The sequence below is a fragment of the Periplaneta americana genome, chromosome 2 (genome assembly GCF_040183065.1).
Source record: "Periplaneta americana isolate PAMFEO1 chromosome 2, P.americana_PAMFEO1_priV1, whole genome shotgun sequence".
Classification (NCBI taxonomy): domain Eukaryota; kingdom Metazoa; phylum Arthropoda; class Insecta; order Blattodea; family Blattidae; genus Periplaneta; species Periplaneta americana.
The window spans coordinates 87,826,736-87,847,032 of NC_091118.1; the positions used below are offsets into that span (position 1 = coordinate 87,826,736).

Consider the following 20,297-nt stretch of genomic DNA (forward strand, 5'->3'; position numbering starts at 1 on the left):
TTTACCAAAATATGGAATTAAATATGGATTTTTACCAAAATATGGAATTAAATATGGACTTAAAATTATAAAAAAATGACTATGTACGTTAAATATTGGTACATTTTAATCAAACTAAACAAAAAATATAATGGACGTACCTTATCTTCCAATGTAGTTTCAACAAAACACAATTTTTATTGTCTGTTACCATAACAATAGGTTACAAACATTTCTTTCAAGTGCTGAAAAGTGAATCTTCTTCTATTGTCTCTGAGGATAGATTTATACTGACTAAAAGAGCGTTCGACGTCACAAGAAGTAACTGGTACATAATTCAATTTCACAATGTCTGCTGGGGATAAGTCCAAGTTAATCTTCACTGTTGATTCACCACTCATCACAGCAACAACCTTTTGTAGTTCTTCATATCCAGGGTTTTTTGAAAGTACAGTGTCCACCTTAGCTCTTACTGCATCTGCAACTTTACCTCTACCACGATTCAGTTGTTCCACAGTACTATTTATAATTTCAAAACTTTCAGATAGTGAAAGGTGCCTATTTTGGAGACTTTTGAGCGTTTTTATGATGCATGAAAATGTATGCTGAATGTGAGCTAAGTCATTCTTCACACTTATGTCACAGGTAACTGTTTTCGCAGTATCAATTGAGACTGCATCTTCAGAGTCCAATGCAAGGAGAACATTGTTAATAGAGTCTATATGTTCGGCATAATATTCAACTGCTTCTAGCCATGTACCCCATCTAGTTAAAATTGGCTTTGGTGGCAATGGAATTTCAGGGTACATTTCTTTCAACACGTTAACTCTACTGGGAGCTTTGAGAAATACTTTTTTCACTGATGAAATCAACAAATCTACTTTAGGGAAATTGTCTCTGACCACTTCTGCCACACGATGAAATGCATGCGCCACACAAGTAAAATGAGTCAATTTAGGATATACAACAGATAATGCTTGTCCAGCTTTGACCATATAAGGGGCAGCATCGCTAATAAAGAATAACACATTATCGTACATAATACCCTTTGGCCACAGGATACCCATAGCTTCGTTGAACAGTTTAACTATAGTTTTGTTATTGCACTTTTCTAGAACATCACAATGTAAAAGAATTCGTTCAGAATATTGTTCACTTAACAAACCGATAACTACATTACCAACAAGTCTACCTTCTTTGTCGGGAGTCTCATCAATGGAAACCCAAATTGAACTATCTTTAATTTCATCTCTTATCTTCTGTATTGTCTCATCGTAGATGGATGGAGCATACGTCTTCCTAAGTGTTGACTCATCCGGGATTGTATGTTGAGTATATTTTTCAAGGAATTCCCTGAAGACCTTATTCTTTAGTTTGTAGAGAGGAATATCAGCAGAGATGAGAGAACGGCACAGGTCGATGTTAAACTCAGATCTTACATTCGATGTTGTTGGTTGTGTTAAAAACAATTGTCTCTGCTTGGAATTTAGTTGTTTGTTGGCCTGATGTTTACTAGTTGTAATGTGTTGTTGCACCAGGAACTTTTGTGTAGATGATACTGCACACTGACACAAATTACAAAATAATATTTTATTGTCAGTTGATAAACCATCTTCTTTAAATTCTGAAATGTAACTTGTTAGTTTTGATTTTAAATTGACTGAATGACGTACTTTTGGCATATTTACCGTCCTTATAGTATGATTTACAAAACTGAACCTATGTGTACTCTGACTGGCATTTAACTGTTGAGCTGCACAACTGAAGTCTGTTAAAAATTTTAAATTAAATTAATACAGTTTTGTAACTTACTTTCCCATTGTTGATAGGACTGCTAATTTTCAAATAACTCTGATGTTAAAGGGATTACTGAACATGTGTTTAAATCTCTATTGTTGAAATGTATTTTTAAAAGTTAATGGAATTTTGTTTTGTTTTATTGTTAAACCTAATATAATATGGACTGTTTTATATGAAATATGGAAAATATATGGAAATTAACGAAAATATGTACTAAACTCTAAAATATGGAAAAATATGGAAAATAAAAGTAGGATTTTTCAACCCTACACATTGTGAAACATAAAGATAATGCAAAATATAAATTATATTAGCTTTATAAGTAAATATGTATTTACATATAAATCCTTTCCCTGCTCATAATGTTCACATAGATTTCAAAACATGTTTGCAAATGTAGGTTGTTGAAAGTGGCGAAAAAACTCTATGATTTTTCCTCGCAATTCCACAATAAAATTGTTATCGGCGAGTTTTCTCGAAAAATTGATTCCTTCAACATATCCCATACATACCCATCGAGTGGTGTAAGGTCAAGTGAATGCGATGGATACGGAAAATCTGTACCACGGGAAATTATGCGTTCACCAAAATGTTCCCAGAGAAAATTGAATGAGTTTCTGCCAGTGTGCCAGGTGGCTCCATCTTGCTGGAACCATTGAGTATGATGTGCGATGTTTCGTGCACGACAAAGTCTTCGCATATATCTCGGAATGGTGTGATAATGAAGTTCCTATACCGATCTTGGTTGACACAAGGTCAACTTAAGTTACATAATTCAGTTATTGAAATATACAACTACATTTGTTAAAACATTATTGGAAGTTTAACTCACACACGCATTATTTTCGTCATCTTTCAATATGAACAACTTCAAATTTATTGTGTGTTGTAATTTTTTGCTAAAAGATGTTTGAACGATTTTTAAAGGGTTTCAGGAACATATTGCCTTATTAAAATTGAAATCGACGTGCACAGCTGTCCCATTTTACTATTCTTGCAAATTATAACAATGAAATTCTTCCGCCATCACGAAATTGTACATAATATACTGTAGTGCCTACATTCTTCTGGTGTTGTAGGTACTGAACTTTTTCTTTTCAATGTTTCATATACGAAATTGTCTGACACGCTTTACATTGGAAAGTATCGTTTTATTGTCGTAGTTATTGATTCATTCTTTTACATGTTTTATTAATACGCCAAACGTCACATTTTCCTCTCAAATATTCTTTCGTATGGTATCTTTATTGTGTTTTGGTAGACAGGTACGATATGAAGTAGACGATGTTCTTGATGACTTACAGGAGTAATGACTGTACACAGGCATGTTCAAAATAATGTTTTCGGTGTCAGAACTGCTGAGAACGTGCAACGTGCATTTCTGTAAAACTATCAAAATGTATTTTGCATCACCACAATACTTTTCTTTATACTTAGTAAACGGGAAAGTAAAATTTAAGAAATCAGGAATACGTAGTTAATCAAATACAGAGGTACGAATAAAATAAATGGCTTGAACATGTAGAGAGAAAGGATAACGAGCAAACTACCTCCAGGGAAACCACTCGAAAGGGGAGTTACTTCAGAAATCAGAATATACCAAGGTGCTGTGCTCGCTCGAAAGTGTAGGAGCAGAAGAGTGGGGCAAGATCATTAATCCCGAAACATTAGACTATATGCTTATTTTATTTCTTTCCATCTACAGCGAGTCTTTACAACGTCTTGTTTTGTATAGGTACGAGGAATGGAAGGGCGAGCAGGCATGGCAGCAATAGTTGATCAGGATGATACTTTAGATCTTAAAACGCTTGCAGAAGGCGTGACAAAGGCACTTCCTTCCTATGCCCGGCCTCAGTTTATCAGGATAATGAGGAAAGTCGACTTGACAGGTATGTGCAAGTTTTTAGAAGGTAAGCCTACTTGAGTGTGAAGTACGATTTAAGACTTTTGCAGTGTTCAGAGTTGTCTGAAGTTTTCGGTCGTTGTACCATATCTTAGGTGTTCCGTAGGAATATGTTTTGAAACTACTTGTCCCCATCATCAAGGAAAACAAAGATGGGTAACCTATTTCCTGTGTTCCTTACCGAGAGCTAATTTCAGGATTGGACATCAAATACTATATTAAATTATACGTAGGAGCTAGAGAGTCAGGTCAATGTAAGGTTGGGAATTACCTTTCATTGATTGTCATTCAAACTACCATTGATTACGGCTCTTATGAGGTCCAAAATATTATAGAAGAGAACAGTTTTCATCAGATATCAATCACCACCATGACTTCAATAAGGATAGAACTAAAATTTACTGGAGATGCATCCAGCGCAGGATTTGTAATGTTTCCATGACCACCAACAGTATCCTAGACCATCTTGAAATCATAAGGGATGGTACGAACAACATTTGCATGGACCTGACAGAGCCAGAATAAAAGTTAAACGCATATTAAATTGCGTTAAGAATGGAGCAATACATTTTGTTGACATTGTTTTGTTATTTATTTTCTGGATATGCACATTTTACCACCAAATTTATGGACATTCTGGACATGGACTTGTTTTATACGGACATTTTCATTCCATGGCCATTTTATCACCATGGACATTTATGTCCATCGACATTTCGTCAATTGGATATTTCGATCATGGACATTACATGGTGAAAGCATTCATCTGTCTTGCCTACAATTAAATTTGTTAAGCTTCATCCTAGTGCATCGGTGATTTCGTCTACAGATATATATATGCAAGAATCGCCTATTTTAGCCCTCATTTAATTGAGTTTGGATTCATAAACCATTTCAGATCATTTTTCCTGAGGGTGGACTGGGATGGTATTGTTCCTTTGCAGTACTTTTTCAAAAAAGACTTCATTTTTGGGTTTTCGAGTACGTTCCAGAGAATTTTACTTGCTGTGCTTCACACATATTAAAATAGAATTGACTTTTCCTTTCTGAAGGCACGGGTTGTGTAAGCAAAATTTGTTTGTGGAATTGTTTCCTTTTTGTGTTTTCGTGATGAATTGCTGTTTTTTCATGTTGTACTAAATGACTCCTCTTATCGGAAGAAACCTAAAAATAATGCTTGTGTAAATATTGGTTCAGATTTCTCAGAAATAATTAAAATTATTATTAGTTGATTTAATAGAACTACATTTTACAAATTTATAAATGAATTCCAAATTTAATTAACAATTTTTAATGATTGGCTAATGTTGTAGAGTCGATTTTAAGATCGAAGAGTAATGTTTACAACATAATAATTATTAATTATTGATCATATGCCTATATAGGCAGACTGTTATGTTATGTATTTATTAGACTATGCTGTGAAATAAGCCTTTTTTATTAAAAACGATCGTGTACAAGAAGTACTGAAATGATTTATATTGTCAACACACATTTTTAGTGCGGAGCCATTTTCCACGATAAAATTTACCTATTTAAAATAGAGAAATGGCAGTATTGGTAATGCTTGAGAAATATAAACTTTTAAGACAATTTCTGAAACTGGAATAAATGTAACATTGTAAAAATGTAACAGATTATAGTTTTAGAATGTTACTTCTCTGATGGATGAAACTTGTAATGTGCATTTAAGTTAGTACCATGTGGTGTAAGAGTGTCATGTTACCGAAAACTGTCCTTATATCTGACCTACGTGTGTATGGCCGCGTATTGAATATAAACGTGTAGACCTACATAAACACGGGCCAAGTATTTTTGTGAAATGAAAACTCAGATTCATATTCGTACATGGAATAAGAAAAAAGTTATTTTTATAATAAAAATTACATTTGCCTCTTTATTACAGGCCTGGCACAAAACCACTTTCCCATCTGCCTTAAAACACTGGAAATCTAAAATCCATTGTCTTATTAATACACTTTTGGAAGTTTTCAGTTTCGGCATTTTGTGGCACAAGCACAGAAGCACAATACCAAAATTATTAAGCACTTTCCTAGACTGTCTAGCTACAATTGTTTCGGAAATGTTTGAAGAAAGAAGTTTTAAACTTTTCACAATATATTTTGCGTGGATAAGTATTATTGAAATGAAAGGTATATTGATCTGGCTGCCGCTACCGCCATAAATATAAGGACCCACACTTTTCTGCCTACAAAGACTGCCGCGCCCGTTTACCCGACTATTGCAATATAATTTGTTAGCCTGTGTCAGTGTCGGTCCCTCACCAATTCCGTCTTCGAGGATTAATATGTTTAATATCCTTAATTCTTACTGCTTGTTTTGAGGGCGGGAATATGATTTAAATATGATTTAAGACGAAAAAAGGCTGTTAAAGGTGCAGAAAAGCAAAAATAGGTCGTAATGTGAAAATGGATGCGTATAGACAGTATAATATTTCATTATTATAATAGCAGGCATATAATATTATAATAATAGTTACTGATAGGCCTGATAGGATATTAAGGAAAACAATAAGTAAAAACCTAAAAATCTGATGCCTAGTTATAACACCAATTTCACAATCCTTGTTTCTTCAAGATATCAATTTTAGGACCCATGTTTATTATACTTTTCTCTCGTTATTTTTTAATATTGCCTCAAAATATTACTCTTTTTTTCTTAACTTTCTGTATAGCAGTGTTCACTTTTACTATGTGGACCTACCTTAAACTATGGTTAAATGTACATAAGCATATTTAAAATAATATTACCCTTCAATTATTGCATGTTCTCAATATAACAAAAAAATGTCTGGATTGGAGTTTGAAATGCAATAATCAGTCGATTTTGACTCTAAGCATATAATATTTCCTACAAATAATCTTATATTCTTCAAGGATATGTGTTGTAAATTTTAGTACTGTATTACAGATTCAAAGATGACGTAACTGTGACGTTCTAAGTTTCTCTTGCGTAAATTGTATTAAATTAACTTTTTATTCCCCTTGTATAGTCTTCAAATGCTATTTCAGATGATTTCAGATCTGAATGTAATTTCAGTTATACGTTTTCCTCACTTGCGCTTTTTTTTCAGATTCCCATAAAAACGTATAAATGCAGTTCTACTGTAGCATATTAGGATTTTAATTAATGTCATAATAATTACATTTTAAGTCTAATACGTAATATAAACTTTAATTATTTGCAGTGAAATTAATGAGTTTCATTCGTATAATCTGCAAGCAAATTAAGCATTTATTTATTTATTTATTTATTTATTTATTGTTTTGAAGTTAGGCTATATGTCTAGTTAAATAAGAAAGGAAAATGGAATTAAATTGCCATGCAGGAATATCAATTAAGACTGTACAATAACTAAACTGCTTGTTCATTTAACAGGAACTTTCAAATTGAAGAAAAGAGATCTTCAACAAGATGGGTTTGATCCTGTAACAATTAAGGACAAGTTGTACTTCATGAGTTCTTCAGCAAGCTATGAAACACTCACAGAGGAAATATACAATAACATATTCACAGGGAAGATCAGACTGTAGTCCTAAAGTTTCCTAGTAACAACTAAGAATATCATGCAATAAATTGTGGGTTAATTTGGATGTTCATCATTAATCATATTAAGATATGAACTGATCTGAAAGGTTGTGATTACCGTGTGAAAATGGACATCGACATCAAGCAAGAAATACTTAGTGATTTACTGAAATAAATTGTGGTGTGAAGTCGGAGACGTTGAAAGACATGTATGGTTCACAATTATGAAATGACTTACGACGTAAAGGCTTGTATCAAGCTTGAGACACAATGCTAGTATTGTTTCTTGGTATACTAATTGAAAATGGCAAACGTGGATTGTTGGATTCGTTATTGAATTGACTTGAACTATTGCATGCTTTTGTTCTCATTTATTAAAGCTGGAGTTGGTAAATCCATCATTAATTCCTGTCACAAGAGATTTCGTACATTTTGTTACAAATGTGTTATTCAAAGTGGCAGGACTCGAATAGGAGTTAGAAATATTCTGATCATGTAATCTTAATTCAATAAGTGGCTCATCTACAAACATACACTTACAAAACTATATTTTTAATTACAGCGATTCCCATATAAGTTCCTACTTCCTGTGCTGCCACTATGAAGTGAAATATTTTATTAGTAAATTTAACTATAAGGACATTTTGTTAATATCTATAACGGTGAATTTTGTTAAAGAACTACAAATAAAATTAAATATATATTTTTATTTGTACTAGTAATAACTGATGAAATTATTTCTTTACAAATATGCACGACCTTCTTTCTTGAACTGAAGGTCCACTGAATAAGGATTCAAATACAGCGAAGGCTTAAGTTGGTACGGTACTTATAATTCCCAATTGTTGATATACAGAGATGGTATTCAAAGCTAATAAAATATACATCTTGATTACACAACTTTTAACACTATATCACTTTGGAAAACGTATTATATGTCTTTCACGTGTTCAATTTTATGTTAAATTTTTAACATGTTTCTGCCTGCTATTGTCCATCATTAGAACTGGTTGTTGCTTGTCTTGGCGCCTTTTGTTTTGTTTCCTGTGGAGGTGTGTTTGTGTAGTGTAATGTGGAGTCAAAGAGTGTGTGTTCTGAAACTGAGTTGCGTGTTGAGAATTTCATTTGCATGTGTTTTTGCGTGTTTGTGTATTTCGTATTGTCCTAGTGTGTTTCGTTTCTGGTTTTTTGGTTGGATGTGTAGAATTTCCACAACCAGACAGGCGTATACAAACTCAAATGTAACACCTGAAACAACTTCTGCATAGGACAGACAGGCAGATCATTTCAAACACGTTACAAAGAACACATCACAGCCATAACAAATTTACAAAACACTTCCAGAATGTGGAATCCACATATGCAGAACACATCATAAATACTAACCACACATACAGAGACATCAACACAAACATGGAAATTCTACACATCCAACCAAAAGGTCAGAAACTAAACACACTAGAACAATACGAAATATACAAACACACAAAAACACATCCAAATGAAATTCTCAACACACAACTCAATTTCAGTACACACTCCTTGATTCCACATTACACTACACAAACACACCCCCACAGGAAACAAAACAAAAGGCGCCATAACAAGCAACAACCAGTTCTGAAGATGGCCAATAGCAGGCCGAGACATGTTAACAAGGTAACATAAAATTAACACGTGAAAGACCCTAATACGTTTCCCAAACTAATAAAATAGATGGGGAAATCTTTTTCAGCCTGAGGATTGTAGAATTAATACAAAATCAAACTAATACTGTTTCGTTACAAGCCAATACCTTAAGCATATTAGATAAAGGTAAAGGTATCTCTTTAACACTATGCAAAAGTGCTTTAGGGGGCATGTAAGTAAGAGGTCCATGACTTTGGCACTGGAATCAGATGATGCGGTTGGAATCACGCTCCGAACTTTTACCTCCAGAAAAGAACCTGATAGAAGGCTGTGTGATCATCAGGGATTCTGCAAGTTTTGGCATCGGGATTGAATCCAAGTAAATCCAGTTCGCAACCAGTTGCTCTACCAAATGAGCTATCGGCCGCCTGAAACATATCAGTGCAATGTAATATAATACTCGTATATTAGAGAACTATTTTAAAGGTGAGCAACAGTTTGCAAATAGGCCTTGTGCTTGTAGCGGTGCAGTAGAGATTCTTCTTCCATTCATGAAACATGAATGACTCCCAGCAATAAAACTTATTTATATCGTACTTCTAGAAATCAGCGTTTTGTTAAGTCGTGTGCTTCAAACTCAGGTAAACAATGTTTGGTGGCAAAAACAAGTTGGGGAGTTGCTGAAAAAAATTGGTCAGTGTATGGCCGGCCTCGGTAGCGTAATTGGTATAGCGTTGGCCTTCTATGCTCGAGGTTGCAGGTTCGATCCCGGCCCAGGTCGATGGCATTTAAGTGTGTTTAAATGCGACAGACTCATGTCAATAGATTTAGTGGCATGTAAAAGAACTCCTGCGGGACAAAATTCCGGCACACCGGCGACGCTGACATAACCTTTGCAGCTGCGAGTGTCGTTAAATAAACCATATAAATCGTGTGTTTCAGACCACCCGTATCAGCCTTTTTCTCGAATATTATATGATACTGGTTGTTCATAAAAAATTTTGATGACCAAAACCTATGTAAAGAATCGATAGTTGGCAGTAGACTACAATTTCGCGTAACAAACCGGAAGTAGGGCTATCTATGGTCAACTTCGAAATTTCAAATAAGAACATGGGTCATTGAAGGTGTCATTGAAAACTACTTTTAAAAAGAAATAACTTGTACGGAAACCTTTCTTTTTTCTAGCTTTTAATGGTTACTCACAAAGCAACAAAAATGATATTTTCTGAGAAATATTGTCTGTTGTTTATGTATGTACACTCTTCACAGTAAGTGTTCAAAATGTCCGCCACTCTGTGCTAAACAACGTTTTGATCTCCTCCTAACATCCTTGATTGCACGGAGCACTTCAGCACACCTGAGAGACCCACAGGCTACTCTAATTCTTTGCTTCATGTCTTCTCTAGTTGTTGGACACACTTGGTAGAACATGTCTTTAATTCTCCCCCACAAGAAGAAGTCATTTGGAACGAAATCAGGAGATCGGGACAACCAAGCTACTGATCCTCCTCGCCCAATCCACCACAGGGGAAATAACCTGTTAATAACTCGCCGAGCTCTAAGTAAAAAGTGAGCCGGACAGCCATCCTGCTGAAGTCACAGTATTAACCGAAGCGCAAGGGAAAAATCATGAAGCAACTGGTGCAAATGTTTCCGAGGAAGCGTGCGTACGTTCTACCATTCACGTTCTCCTCTAAAAACTATGGTCCTGTGATTCGGTGTCCGAGGAGGCCACACCATGTGTTCAGGCTCCATACGTGCTGGTAATCGACTTCACGTAACCAGTATGGATTAACCGGAGACCAGTAATGGACATTTTAGAGATTCACCTGACTAGCCTATTACTCTTGAAAGTTACCTCATCAGTCCGCAGAATTCTGAGCTCGAAATCACGGTCCGTATTTAGAAACCAGTTGCAGAAATCAACACGAGTCTGGAAGTCATGTCCCCTAAGTTCCTGATGGAAATAAATATGGTATAGATTAAATTTGTTGTCTTTGAGAATTCTAAACACTGTACAATCCTGAGTCACGGGCAATCCTACTTGTGGAGTCATGAGGATTAACTATCACCGCAGTAAGGACATCGGCAGCTTCTTTCTCATTCCTCACAGGTCGTCTGATCGCTCACCTTTGTTTTGTTTCGGTTGCACCACGCCGTTTGTACGCACACGTTTTGCAAGACACTGGAAAACATTTTACGAATGATAGGCGCGCAATGGATATCTCTATGCGTCAACATGTGCTCCTTCCCTGCAATTCCGATAGCATTCTCCAATTATCATCAACATGTTGAATAATTCTTCACGTGTGACTGGCATTTTCCATATAGCAAACCCAAAGGAAGAGGACATGATATGAACGAATGAACAAAATTCACTGTTGCTATGCAAAATAAATGATAGTGGAAAGTGGCTTAGTTTCTAGAACTGCAGTCTTCACAATTATGCTGTACCTACTACTGATGTACGTACATAAACAACGTACAGCATTTCTCAGAAGATACCATTTTTGTTGCTTTGTGAGTAAACATTAAAAGTTAGAAAAATAGTTTCAGTAAAAGTTGTTTCTTTTCAAAAGTAGTTTCCAATGGTACCTTCAATGACCTATGTTCTCATTTTAAATTTCGAAGTTGACCCCTACTTACGGTTTGTTGCGGGAAATGGTACTACCATCAATCGATTCTTTACACAGGTTTTGGTTATCAAAAATTTTTTATGAAGAACCAGTATCATATAGTTTTCCAGAAAAAAGCCCGATATGGGTGATCTGAAATATTCGAAATGTATAAACTGTATCGATGTACATCCGACTGCACACTAATGCAATGTAAACATCACAACAGCTCATCAGTTGCGAGTACTAGGTAAACTGTCTACCGTCCGGACAGGGATGCCAGATTTTTAGACCTTCTGTACGTGACCCGATAATCATTGTTTCCGATGTTTCTTCCATCGATTAATTCGAAATCTGTGAATTCTCTAATTAAAATACTGCTGCATCGTGAACATATCAAACGTTCTCTTCGTTATTATGCAATATTTTAAACAGTATTCGTAAAATTCGTGATCGAAATGTCGGCATAAAAGTATTATTTCTTCAAAAACCTCGTAAAAACGAGCAAAATGGTATGATACTTTTTTGTTTGTTATATTTCAAGAAATCACAATCCTATAATTAATGTACTACGTTACCTTCCACCCTGTGTGTGCGTGCATGTGTGTGTGCGTGTGCGCGCGTGCGTGTAATATTCATTAGTTCTGTCATTCTATTCTCTACTTGTTTACGACATACTTTTCTCAAAATGGAGGGAAGAGGGCACATTTGAACTGGGGCCCATTAGAACAGATTGAATTTCTCCCCTCAACACGTCATAATTTTCGTTAAGTTGCTGATACTGATAGCAGAAGCCAGTCCTTTTAATGTACTGGCTGCCATTTTCCTTCCATTTAATTTATCGGTGTGAACTCAGTGGATGCACTTGTGTTGAAGTGCTTAGAAACTTGTTTCTTTTGAACTTAGTAAGGATATTCTGATAACATGAACGTTTCAGAGGTGAGTTTTATTGTGTAATATGAGATGCTAATGAATTCACTTTTCGAAAAATTGTTGTAATCTCTTACATTTACTTCTTCCTTTTAATCAATGGTCGTACTCGATAGGATCATGTAGGATACATTTGAACAGTTTCTTGGAGGATCATTTGAACAATGCCCAAAACGATCCACAACATTAATTTAACAATAGTGCAAAAACCGTTTTAAAGGTTAAATATAACAAATTTATTGATGATCAGTCTTAGGAAGTTCGTACCAAAATATTGCTTTCAGAATGAGTGCAGCTAGACATATAGATCTATTGCATTAGCATTCTATACCGTGTTCATATAGTACGCATCTCACAGTATATCTGCAACTAGAGTAAGGTGGTACAGTTCCGATAGTTCTGTGTAAAACTGATTTTAAATTCCAAAATAATTAATGAAACGCGTGTATCTTTAGTTACAAGAACAGTGTGACATTTATTGAACTTACAAAATAATAACCCAGCGAAAATTGCCATTTTATTTAACTAGGGAGCATTTTGCAATTTTTCGTGGAAATCATCGAAAATGTACCTCTGTAGGTACAATTTTGATAGAGGGTGGTACAATTTTGATACAAGTTGATAATAAGTCCATCATAGGCATTTTACACAAATAAATTGTTTCTTTCCATTTGCATTCACACACAGTTGGTAATAAGTCTATCATAGGCATTTTCCACAAATAAATTGTTTCTTTCCATTTGCATTCACACACAGTTGATAATAAGTCTATCATAGGCATTTTCCACAAATAAATTGTTTCTTTCCACTTGCATTCACACATACACACACCTCATGAAACCACACATTGCACATTTGACAGCAAATCCAGCTATCTTTTGCAATAGATTTAGGATTGTAATAGTTTAAAGAGCAAAATCCACAGTTGTCTTCTCTAACTGGTGACTTATCCTTGATATTCTTAATCAATACCTTCTTTCCTTTCTTTATCTTCTTCGCCAAATCTGTTTCCTGATCCTTCTCTTCGATCAAAATCATTTTGCATTTGCCTTCTTCATGTTTTCTTCACTGGTAAGAAGTCTTGCAGTCTGAGTTTTTCTTTTCCTCCCTATGGAAATAGTTTTCTCAGGTGATGGCATAACTTGATGCGCTACTTCTTGGGGTGACAATGTGGGTGACTGCATATCTTTCGCAAAGCTTGGGGTGCTTGGTGAAGTTTTTATGGGAGTAGTGGTTGTGGAAGTTGATGGTCTTAACAGCAGCGTGGAACCAGAAGTACTTTGTGAATCTTGGGCAGAAGTTGTTGGCCTATCTGTTGATGATGATGATTTGAGCAACAGTGAGGGAGAGAATTTGTCTTCAGGAACAATGGTGTCAGAGAACGGCACTATTCCTGTGCAAGCGAATCCTTTCAAAGCAGATCCCACAGATGCTGTTAAATTCCACCCAGCCGTGAATATTTCACAAAACCTTTATTTGTTTATAGTTTCGTTTGGGTTCTGATGCATCCATACAGTAGCCTTCTTATGGTATGCACTCTTCAGTAGTTTGGACAATGTTTTATCCAAGGGCTAATTTTGTCATCAGGCTTGAACTTAGTAAAGTGATTAAGCCAGCTGATGAAGAGATCTTCATTTATGTAACCCGAGTCGCTCATTTCAACGACTGATCCAGGAGGTAAATCATCTTTGTACATGATACTGTTCCTAACACCATTAAAAATCACCATAGGAGGAATATAAGATCCAGCTGCATTACAACATGCCACTACTGTTACATTTTGGCCACGTTCGACATTTGTAAGTGAAACGACCTCACGCTTTCCTTTCTGACTAACTATCTTCAATGTTCTGTTGTTCAAGGGGAAGCCGGACTCGTCCATGTTGTAAATGCAGTGGGGTTTATCAGAAAGCTGGTAGTCATTCAGTAGTTGTTTTAGAATATTTAAATAGTGATCTACTTCCTCTTTGCAGAGACTTCCAGCCCTTGCACGAGAGAGATCTTCAGGTTTTCGGAGGCTTAAAACTGAATTACGTTTTAGAAAAGCTCGGAACCAATCTACACTTGCAACTTTGTCTTCAGCATTCCAGTTATGTTTAATTCCTAAGGCTTCTGTAAGCTGAAAAGCAGCCCGCCTCACTTGTAATGTTGTTTGTCCTAAACCTCTTTCTTCAATATATATTTTATATATTTTATAATTATATTTTATATATTTTATATATATATATATATGATATGCGTAATAAATCACTTTGTGATTTAAGACGGCGCCCATACCGTCGGATCCCGGCCAACCAGTCACTCATCCGAGTGCACCTCAACACATGTATGGACTTCGGTCCTGCGTTCATAGACATCTATGACGTAGTGGAGAGGGCGGCCACTAGAGGGAACCCAAGAGATGGAGCTTAATCTGAGACGATTCTGACCGGCGTCGGGGTTGTATCCGGCGTGGCTTAGTGGATAAAGCATCAGCACGTAGAGCTGAAAACCCGGGTTCAAATCCCGGCGCCGGAGAGAATTTTTCTCCGTTCCATCACTCTTTCATCTCTTTCTTCAAGACATAGCTGTCTTTCCACCAAAGCTTGTTCCATTTCCAGCGACAGAATCGACGGATGACCAATCTTCTTAACCACAGGATTCAGACCTGCTGCTATCTCCTTCCTCACCTTCACTTTCCCATGCAATGTTTAAAATGGTACATTATAATGTTGAGATGCTGTAAGAATTGACAGATGTCCTTCCGTCACACTTGATACTGCCTGGTTCATATTATTTTCATCCCAGCGCAAATAGATTTTATTTAGGTTCTGTTTACTTGGCATCTGTAAATAAAAATACTTTCTTGGTCCGTCTCTGAAAACAAATTTACATTTTCCTACCATAACCTTGTCAGTAGTTTCCCTTTCACACCCACAATTCCTCAAAATATTATTTTTGAGATAGTCGGGGATCGAACCTGATACATGCGGGAGTAAAGTTAGAGGATCTAATCACTAGTCAAAGAGACGGTGTAAAGAAAATAAGAGGTTAATTGAAAAAAAAAAACTTATCAAAATTGTACTATTATATCGAAGCTGTACTAAAAAAGCTTATCGAAAATGTACCATTGCCTGTTAAAATCAAGAGGCCATGTTAATCCCCAGGAATCCAAGAGATGGCAGTACAAAGGCCTCTCACTAATAACTAACATGTTTAACTGTCTTCTGAATCACAGACTTTAATTTTAAAGCAGCAATGAAGAACGACAACACTTGCATTAAAAACGTCATTTCTTACATCAGCATAAAACTAGACACATTAAAAGCTTGTATATCCTCAAGTTTCTGCCACAAGAACACACAAATTGGACAGCGAATACACAAAGGTACAATGTAGAATATCACCACAGTCTAATATATACAGTCGCGCAACTCATACGTATAAAAAATGCCAACATTTGACAGCTGGCGCGACAGTAGCCTTCTAGCGGCAGGCAAGTTAAAAGTGTGCATACGACATAATGATAACACATTAGAAAACGGGTTTTGCGTAATTTATTTTATATTTTTATGCTATACAGTAAGTGTATATGGCTCTTATTAATTTTACTTTAGAATCCTAGAAGAATTTCACACGCAGTTAATCTACAAGTTTCAGAAGCTGGGAATAAACGTAATTCTTTCTGCTCCTTACAAATGAATCATGGCCCTGATCATGTATCATGGTTTGAAATAATATAATTGTTCGTACGTGGACGATTAATTCATTTCATTTCTAAATATATTTATGAATCATTTGAACTCTATATTTCCTGTGAGAAGAGTCAAAATTAGTAGTTTCAAAATTGTAGGATACATCGCGTGGTGAACTCCTCTTCCTATTTCCTGAGAAATTAACTATTTTTCATACCGAAAACTGGGGTAAACTCGGCCGCTGAAGTAAACTTGACAATAAAAAACGGGAGGATTTAAACCGTAATATGACAGACAATGATTTATGAAGTTCATTATTTTTCCATTTCTTAAGAACCGGTATTTCCTTTATTATTTTGAGTCACAAATAGTGCTGATATTATGGTTTAAATTTTATGACAAGTTTACAGCATTTTACATTACATTTCCAGTTTTCACACATAAGCATTAATTTTAACTTATCCTACCTCCATAATACGTAAATTACATGCACTTACTGTTAATATGACGTAGGTGAGAACAAATAAATGAACACAATTTTGTTGAAAAAATTGTAACTTCAATTAACTCAGAAAATGTAGGCCTAATTTTATTTTCAGAGCAGAAAAGGTGTAAATCAAAAATGGGTAATGATTCTGTAAATTACAGCGCAAAGTAGCAGTTAATATTGCATTTATTTAAACTATTAGTAGTCAGTGAATAGCACGAAGGATATATTAATTGCTACTTTGCGCTGTATTTTACAGAATTTTTACTTTAAACCTCATTACCTAATTTTGACTTACACCACTTCTGCTCTGAACGGCTCAAATAATCACTGGAAATGTAAAATAAACACCAATAAAGAGTCATGCAGGTTATTACAGAAAAGATTGCTTTTTATATTAAATTAAAAAAGGCTCTTTAATTTCTTGAGAACTTAATACATCTGCCACATGAATCTACACCAACACGTCAGAAATTTATCGACACAGTCTGGATTTATTCAAGAAATGAATATTTTGCAAAAGGATTACAATACTCCATGAATTCTTGAAAAATTAACACCATGATTCCTACTTGAATGCAATATAACATTCAACTTTTGAAAAATATAAAGAAAAAAACACGAATACAAAAATTATGGAATTACTTGCATTAAAAACAAAAACTGTAGATACATTATCAAAAATTGGAATGGTTACATATTTACACATAATGATCTCTGCAAAAAAGTAATATACTGTAACAGGTATTTACTTTGTTTTTATTTACACTCTCCTTCCTGACATACAGATAGGTAACTGATAACTAATAAATGTTTTATAGAACACAATATGTAGGCTACCTACAATATGGATTATTGGTTATGACTGAGTTATGATTTTCTCTTGGTCTTTAGGGAATCTGAAGAACGACAGATTCGGAGATTTAAACTTGTTGTTACTGCAATTTTGTGTCATTGCACACATTGCCTTTATTCCAAAGCATGATTAAAACGTTATTATAACATCTCGCATCCCTTTAAAGCACGTGCTGGCTGAACGAGACTGTATCAACCCTATGACCAGTGCCTTGCCTGCCGCTTGGGCGCTAGTGTCGCGAATGTTGGCAAAAAAAGTGTTGAAGTTGCGCGACTGCATATATTAGACTGTGATATCACGTTCTGAAAACAGTGTTACCAACAAGTGCAAGCGAGAAAGCGGGAAAATCCTTAAATTTATCATAATTGTACCGGTATCGAAATTGTCCCACTCTTGAACAGTTTCTTGGAGGATCATTTGAACAATGCCCAAAACGCTCCACAACATTAATTTAACAATAGTGCAAAAAAAACGTTTTAAAGGTTAAATATAACAAATTTATTGATGATCAGTCTTAGGAAATTCGTACCAAAACATTGCTTTCAGGATGAGTGCAGCTAGACATATACTGGGTGTTCAGTTCAAAGTGTGTCATGGCTCGCTGTATGCCGTCATGTGGCTAGCCGATGAGCCTAGAGAATTCAATCTCCCTACACTTCTGCAGAGGTGTATAAACTATGAGGTAGAGAAGTTGCCTAGCAAGTACGGCGTTCATTCTGAAGAGTACGTACCGATATGTATGGTAACGGCGGTAGTGCCAGGAATGTGAACTGTTTGGAAATACGTACTGTCGGGATATGGGGAGATAGTTAAGACGATTACTTACGTATTTGTTGACATTAACTTCGACGGTCAACATGGACACGGAGCATTTGATTTGTGTCGTGGAATGTTACCGTACGCAACCGATGATAACAAATACCCTGCGTACGACTTGCCGGCGCAAAACACAGTTCGAAAGAGGTTATGGTAGCACACAGACCGTACAGACCGCCATCTGTTGCTACGACGTTCAAGTTATACCGTATACGTTCTCAAGTTCAGAGTGAAGAACGCCTTAAATAATAGGCAACTTCTCTAACATATAAGCTGAAACTCGCTTCAGATCGGTGACCCAAAAACAGTGACGTCATGACACACTTTGAAATGAACACCCAGTAGATCTATTGCATTAGCATTCTATACCGTGTTCACATACACACCTCACAGTATATCTGCAACAATGGGCGGGTGACTCTAATCATTACATTACAATAATATGCACAGTAGAGAAGCAGTTTCATTACGTACTAACGTCCGCAATGGAGCTGTGCAGCTTAATGAGCGGTTTTCAACATGACAAGTTGAATCCTCAATCACACGAAGTTGAGTGCAATACTTAAAGAATTTGCTAGTAATCATAGTAAGCCCTAATAAGTGGAGGGAGAAATATTTTATTTAAAATTATGTAATGTGGAAATGTAATCTATAAAACGAATAGTAGTTCAGGAACACTGTGCTATGAAATAAGACGCGGAATATCTCTCTTTACATGGGAAATACAGCAATGAAGATTATGATGTTATGTGTTCGCCAGTAGGCCTATGTTTCCCTTTTTCTCCTTTCTTTATTTGCTTGATTCTACTCTTATTATTTTCCTATTTTTATATATATTTTTTATTTTATTTCAGTTTTCTGTTTTCCTTGATTTATTTTCATTTCTCACATACTAGGTGTATCTAATATGTTCTAGGTATATAGGTATAGGTTATATTTACGTTAGAGTTCTTTGTCTTTCGGGTATTTTCTATTCTGCCGCTAGGAGGCGTGTGTATGTCACATATGCAGGGATCGAGATTTATTGCGTTCCTGGCTTGTTATCGGCTTTGAGACTTAGTATGCTGATTGAGTCGTGAAAATTGTAACGCTTTGTCTTGTTTCCCTTTCCCTTGGACTTCCGAGTGTCGGGACGTTCTGCCAAACGCCAGGCTATGCACATCGCTACACCGGGTGTTGTCGGGAGACCTCGAACGACGTACAGTGCTAGACAATTAATTTGCCGTGGAGTCGCTGTTGAGGTAATAAAATTAGTTTTGTTTCGTTGTATGTCGTCCCTTAGTAGTTAGAACAAGTGCCAGGGAAAAGAATTCGAAGTAAATAAGTAGTGCTGTAAAGACTGTTAACAAATAAAGAAGTAAATTAATTTAACAAACATATATATATATATATATATATATATATATATATATATATATATATATATATAAGAATGCATGATGGCGGATTCGAACACTTTTTCAACTGACTGAGAAGCAGGCGCTCTCTATACTAGACTAAAGCCGTCCGTGACAGAAATGTTCTGTATGAACCAATGCAATACTTCAGGATATGACTATATCACAAAATTGGACATTAACTTGATTTACCGTACTTCAAATTAATTAGACACGGTTCACATTGGTTATGGAAATAAACTATCTTGTTATGCGCTGTAATTTATAAATAAAGTAATGGGGTGTGAAAATCATTATTCCTTGACTATATGTAACTTAAATACTTATTAATATTTTAATATGTTTAATAATAACACTGTTGACTAAGGATGTAGGCTACAGCAGGCCATTCCTAGAAATATGGCCGACAGGAGACAGCAAGTTGTTGCGCTGATGGCAAATGGCTATTCTGCGTCGGAGGCAAGTCGACTGTGCGAGGTCCACGTGAGGACAGCACAGAGTGGGCACATAGATATCTAAATTATGGGGAGCTTGGAAGGCATCGTTCTACAGGGCGCCCGTATATTTCAACAGGGGAAGATGATGAGACCCTTCGCAGAGCTCATGAAGAGAACTCGTTCCGTTCTGCGAATCAGTTAGTGCTGCGGCCAACTTCCCTG

General features: G+C 35.8%; 1 protein-coding gene across 4 annotated transcripts in view; it reads left to right on the forward strand.

Moving 5' to 3' along the window:
- LOC138694389 (long-chain fatty acid transport protein 4-like) overlaps window positions 1-7,956 on the forward strand; it is a 493,080-nt gene extending 485,124 nt beyond the window's left edge. For all 4 annotated transcript variants that reach the window (XM_069818078.1, XM_069818077.1, XM_069818079.1 and 1 more), the window contains exons 11-12: window positions 3,515-3,668; window positions 7,082-7,956. In XM_069818078.1, coding sequence (XP_069674179.1) covers window positions 3,515-3,668; window positions 7,082-7,236 — 309 coding nt within the window. In that variant the 3' untranslated portion in view covers window positions 7,237-7,956. The remainder of the gene's footprint in view (window positions 1-3,514; window positions 3,669-7,081) is intronic.
- Window positions 7,957-20,297: the final 12,341 nt, after the last annotated feature.